The 5942-nt window shown below is 45.7% G+C and overlaps 1 protein-coding gene across 1 annotated transcript in view; it reads right to left on the bottom strand.

Annotated features, from left to right (window-relative positions):
* The window catches only part of LG3H21orf91 (linkage group 3 C21orf91 homolog), a 22816-nt gene extending 18750 nt beyond the window's left edge, over positions 1 to 4066 (bottom strand). Inside the window, exons 1-2 of the mRNA XM_013351282.2 lie at positions 3825 to 4066; positions 3322 to 3455 (exon numbers count right to left, since the gene is read on the bottom strand). Coding sequence (XP_013206736.1) covers positions 3322 to 3448 — 127 coding nt within the window. The 5' untranslated portion in view covers positions 3449 to 3455; positions 3825 to 4066. The remainder of the gene's footprint in view (positions 1 to 3321; positions 3456 to 3824) is intronic.
* Between the last annotated feature and the right edge of the window lie 1876 nt (positions 4067 to 5942).

The following is a 5942-nucleotide window of genomic DNA, read 5'->3' as shown; positions in this document are numbered from 1 at the left end:
ACACTCTGGCCTCAGTTTAGGGAATGGTGGTGATCTGGTTATTAAGTAGGTTTAGAGAATTTACCACAACAAACTAGATGTCTAGGCGTGTACCAGATAATTAACACCCTATGCAAAACTCTCAGAGCGCCTCAGGCCAAAACTGGGCCACCACTGTCTGTTTGTGCGTCCGTCTCCTTATCTTAGAAGTGCACAATCCGTCCTGGTGAGTTCTGGGTGTGAACAGTTAGTGACTGAAGTCCCTGAAATACATTTTTCGGCTTTTGACGAATGGGACTATGCCTTAGAAGCATAAAAGTCACTTAGTACCCTCTCCTTTTAACTACCGTGAAACCACGGAAAAAGACAACTCAGAGCCATGCCTAGAATACAAAGTCCCTCCAGTAAGATCAGACTGTCTGTTGTGAATTCCCTGTCATCCTTTGTCTTTGTTGTCGAAATACATTCATGCGCACAGCTTTTAAACAAGAGGCCCATTATTAGACCAGTGTTCATCTGATGTAAACAATCCAAAGTATATAAATGCCATTTTTATCTACGAGTGTGTGAACTAAAAGCTAGCCCAACTGCCATGATCCTCAAGACACTTCCAAATAAAATGCTTGAGAGGAAATTTAAAGATTTTTTTTTAGTTAAGAAACTAAGCAACAGAGACATTACCACACTGCAGAGAAAACTACACCAAATTAGTAGCAGTAAATGTCTTATTAACGTGTCCCTTTTATATTCTAGTTATGAAAAAACTATAATAATAATTCAAGACACTAACAAAGAGAGGACTATACCCGACACTTTTCCTGATATTCAGTTATATCACCTTTTCCACTGGCTACTAAAAACACTGTGTGTGGAGGGGCTGTGTATGTGGTGTGTGTGGGCTGTGTGTGTGGGTGTGTGGTGTGTATGTATGTGGGGTGTGTATGTGTGGGGGTGGGGGTGTAGGGTATGTATGTGGGGTATGTGTGTGCGTGTGTGTGTGGGATGTATGTGTGTGTGGTGTGTATGTGTGTGTGGTGTGTATGTGTGCGGTGTGTGTGTGTGGTGTGTATGTGTGCGGTGTGTATGTGTGCGGGGTGTGTGTATGTGTGTATTGTGTGTGTATGTGTGTGGTATGTGTATGCATACGACAACTCAAACACGGAGGTCAGAGGACAACTGGAGGGAACGGATTCTGTCCTTCCACCATGTAGGATCCAGGAATTGAACTCAGGTCCTCAGGCTTGGCTGCAAGTGTTTTTACCGCATTAAGCCATCTTTAACTTTTACCTTCCATTAACTTTTTTTTTAAAAATCTGGTTATTAATATAAAAACTGCAATTTGTGGAAAATTTCCCCCATTTTTTTTACGACAATAACAATACTAAATACATATAACAAACAGCTCATCAGTGCAGTAAAAATGCAAATATATTAGGGAGCAAGACACTAACACTATAGATAAACTGAGAAGAATCTAACTCTGACTTCAGTACACAGAGAAGATGAGATAGTTCTCATCCAGACTGAGAACGGATTTTGTCCTTTGGACTGATGCACAATGATTATTTCAGAAACTGGATAGTGCCATGCTTACATATCAAGAACTAAATTATTAGTTAAAAGGCATATTCATTAGGGCTAGAAAAGCAATTATGAAAATTGAGTCTCTGCAATAAAATTTTATTATGGCATGGTGATTTACTTATCAGGAAGCACCGGGCAGGGAAAGCTGGCTGATCCAAAACCAATTAGGATTCAGGAGGAGAGATTCTAGCATCCATCCTACAATTAACTACCTATTGACATCAGATCAATGGAATTAAGGTCACATCCCCAAGAAGTAGATGGCCAAGCTTCAAAGGCCAGGACTATCAATTACTAGCTGCGTGACTTCAAGGTGCGTTGCTGAAGTCTCCAGTTCCATCCCATCACCGTCACAATGAATAATAATAGCAGGCATCCCAGAGCTATTTTGAATGAAGATAATCCAGTAAGACGCTTAGTACAATGCTTGGCACAGATGTGTTCCCAGCCAACATTTGCCTGGCACATAGCAACAGCTTGCTGTCACCACTACAGCAAGCTGGAACAACCCGCCAGCCAGACCTCAGTGTCTTTGACAGAAAACACAGGAGCCCGCAGTTGATCATTTCTGATGTCTTTGCCCTTCTAAAATGTAAACTCCTGCAAGGTGTCAGAATACACAGGGAAAACCCTGTTTCCCAAGAGCATGTGTGCAGAAAGAGCATGGTAATATAAACTCTACTTAAGGATCATACTTTTAAGTCATCTTTTAAAACTAGCGGTAAGCACCACATTTACTAAAGCCAAAGTAATAGGCATTCTGCTTAATTCAGAAATTCTATGAGGCTCCATGACACAGTATTTGGAAGCTACATTTCTGAGTAACAAGTCCTAACAGGAACAGAGTAAAGTCTATGATCACATAGAGAGAGAGAGAGAGAGAGAGAGAGAGAGAGAGAGAGAGAGAGAGAGAGAGAGAATAGGGACATTTTACAACTCTTTGTCAAAATAAATAAATGATCATGAAAATCTTTAAATACAAAGGTTAAGACAAAAATGAATGTTTTCACACTAAAACTTCCCATATCTAGATATTTGAGAATATCTAGTATCTAGTAAGGTTTTCCCCATCACACATTACAACCTCAAAATTCAAAACACAAGTTTTATTTTGTCAGGAATTTTCAGATTTACTTTTGGTGTGATTCATACAGACCTAAAAAGCTTCAGGCTTTCATTATGACTATAAAGGAGTAAGGTAACATCCTATGTTTCCTGGAAATAGGCCACTGGTATCCAGGCCCCAGATAACTGTGCACCAACCTAGGCTTCAGTATAAGGTTTGCTTTCATTTCTGAAATTTCTTTACCATATTCTAACCGTAAGACTTCTATCAAGAAGATTTAAAAAGTCATTTTGTTTTTTAAAGATGAGTGAAAGCAAAGGACTTATTTTCAAACAATGGAAATATTTACTAGGAGTTGGGCTGAAAGGAATAAAATCAACATCTGCCTGTGTAAACAGTCATGCTGATTCTGAATACAAGAGAGACCTGTGGGCTAAAAAGTCGCATATTTACCAGGCAATACCCGCACTTCATTTCATCTTAGTGAAAATGAGGTGAAAAACGTTGTTTTAAAAACAAACATTTCCCTCCGTTCATTACTGTGCTAACTCTGGCTTCATTTCCAGGAACATTTAGCAGATCATCACTTAGCGCAATCTCTCGGCCTTCAAACTGTTTCAACCTTCAAACTCTTCAGCGTAAGTTGTACAAAGTTCATGGCGGGCAGTCAAAACCACGGCGTTCTTACTTACCCTCGAGATTTAGCTCAAAGCAAATGTGGCAGAAAGAGAGTGTTTCTTTGTCTGTTCCCAGTTTACAAACACTGCAAATGTTGTCATCATTCAAGTCAATGTTTACAAACTGCTCCTCTTCGTTCATAGTGCTCCTATGAAGAAACAGAAAGGCAAGTTACACAATGGCAAGAACTTGCTCAAGGCCTGCAGTACCCACAGAAACACTAAAACCGGGTCGTTTGCAACAGCCCCCACCAGGCAAGCATCGCCATGCTTGGAGTTCAATATCCCAGTTTTACTGTGCAAAACAGAGGCACGGAAAAAGGCTGCCCATAGGAGACACCGGCCGCCCGCTTGGGTCGCTGCCTCACAGACACTAGGTCTGTCAACCAACTTCGGGTCGGTCCGGGCGACTACAAGGAGCCACTGGGACGCAGCTTTGCCAACTTCTCGGCGGGCGCCTGGAGGCGTTCCGCTAACTCGGTTACCCCGCTCCCTGGCTCTGCCGCGGGAAGACGCACGTGGGGACGCGGACACCCGGGAAGCGGTGGGTCACGTCGGAGACCCGGCAGCCACGGATCGGAGGGTCCCGGGGGTGCCACTCGAGGGTCGTGGGTGGCCAGCGCGGGGTGGGACCCGGGTCTCGCGGCACACAATCCTCTCGTCTGTCCGTCCGTCCGTCCCGGCACCGGCCCTGCGCGCCGAAGCGGCTCAGAGAGGAGCTTTACCGTCCGGCTCCGCGGGCCGCCGTCCGCGCGCCACGATCCGCACTATTGTTTCCGCCGCCGCCGCAGCGCAGACGGCACCGCGCTCCGCCCAGCCCCGGCCGCCTGCGCCACCCCGAGCCGCCCACGGGGAGAGCGGTGGGGCCACCTCACAGTTCCGGGTTCCCACGTGCCCGCGCCGGCGCGAGGACTGCAGCCACCCTCGGCCACCCGCGCCCGCACGGCAAACCCACGCGCACCCCCGGCCACGCCGCGCGCATCTCGCGCCCCTCCTCGTGGCGCACATGGACCCGTCCGGCCCGCCTCCCTCTAGCCCCGGCAAACTCATCCACTCGTGGATGCAGGAGCAGGCCCACGGGGAACGCGGGGTGGGGGTTGCGGGGGGGGGGAGAAAGGCAAACACACACGCGTGGGGAATGGATTGCTTCCAGAGCACAAAACTGAACCACGTACTGTCCTTGAACTCCAGCGTTCCGTTGGTTGACTTACAGAATGAGATAAAAGTTGAAAATTCAGATATCTCGATTTCGGTACAATCCTAGAAACAGAGCTTCTTTTCCTTCAGGTTGTTTGGGTAGGCGCCCCTCCCCACAATGTGGTACATCCCAGGCACATCCGCGAGGACATTCCCGAGGCCCCGCCTCTTGTTTTTCTGCCCGCCTTCTTAAACTTTTTTTCTCTCTTTAGGGTGTAAATTTACTTTCAACATCTGCTTGACTCTAAGCCGGCCCTAGGCCAAAAGTCTACGTCACACTTTCAGTTACGTTTTCTATAGTAGTCTTTCTCAACAGCCCACAGAAGAGAAACAGGAAACGGCTCTCGCAGCTTAGTGGTGACTAACCCCTTATAGCAGTTCCTTAGAAACAAAAACTGGAGCTTGAACTCAAGGCTGCTGAGGTAAAACCACTAATCCATGTCTCTGAAAAGTCATCTGTGCCCCAGCTACTGAAGTGTAGTACACGACTCAGGGACACTGACTACATGTGACACTTTACAAATGCGGAATCTCTGGTCTTACCCGAGTTCCCTAAGTCGGTACCTTCGGCTGTATGAGACCCCCGGGTCCATGGATGTGAGGTGCCTCAGCTGTTAAATTGTTTGTTATGCCAAGCCTGGCGACCTTGAGTTCCATTCCTAGTGGAAGGAAAGAGCTGTCTACAAAGCTCTCCTATGAGCCCACATTCACTCACGGGGACACATGTCCCCCCATAATAATAGTAATAAAATAATTTTAAAAGTCCCATATCTCTATGCTTTTTAAAATTGGAGGTGTGCTAACTGCCAAGATATCTTGCATCTGGATTCTACTCATCTATTCTATAAAAGTGATTTTTAAAAAGCGTGTGTATGTGCGTGTTGGTGTGTGTGTAGTGTGTCTGATGTGTGTGAGTGTGGTGCCTGTCCATACCCTCGCATGTGTGTGGAGGTCAGAGGATGGGTTTCTGGTGATCACCCAGTCCCAACTTGCCATACAAGTGCTGGGATTACAAACTACATGACTGGCTTTATTTGGGCTCTGGGCATCTGAACTCAAACTCGCACTTACATGGAAAGACATTTACCCAAACCCTTGGGCCATAGCAGGCTCACCTATCTGGAGGGCTTGTTCTGATGTAGGTACTGATTCAGGGGATTTGGGGTAGGACCAGAATTGTGTGTGTGTAGTGTGTGTGATGTGTGCACTGGCAATAATAAAGTCAGTGTTATTGATTCATCTACTTCACTTAAGTAACATGGGCACCCATCACTTTTCTGAGGCATTGATGAGTTACATCAAGTGTCACCTTGACTCGTAAGTTTTCAAGGACAGTAGACCTATCTTATCTATTTATTCTCTTGGGTATATAACTATGGTAGAATTGATAGATGATATAGTGAACATATGCTTATTTTGTGTCAGGGTGTATATAGATG

This window comes from Microtus ochrogaster, linkage group LG3 (assembly GCF_000317375.1).
Source record: "Microtus ochrogaster isolate Prairie Vole_2 linkage group LG3, MicOch1.0, whole genome shotgun sequence".
Lineage (NCBI taxonomy): Eukaryota > Metazoa > Chordata > Mammalia > Rodentia > Cricetidae > Microtus > Microtus ochrogaster.
The sequence above is the reverse complement of the archived record's forward strand: the minus strand, read 5'-3'. Positions and strand labels throughout refer to the sequence as shown.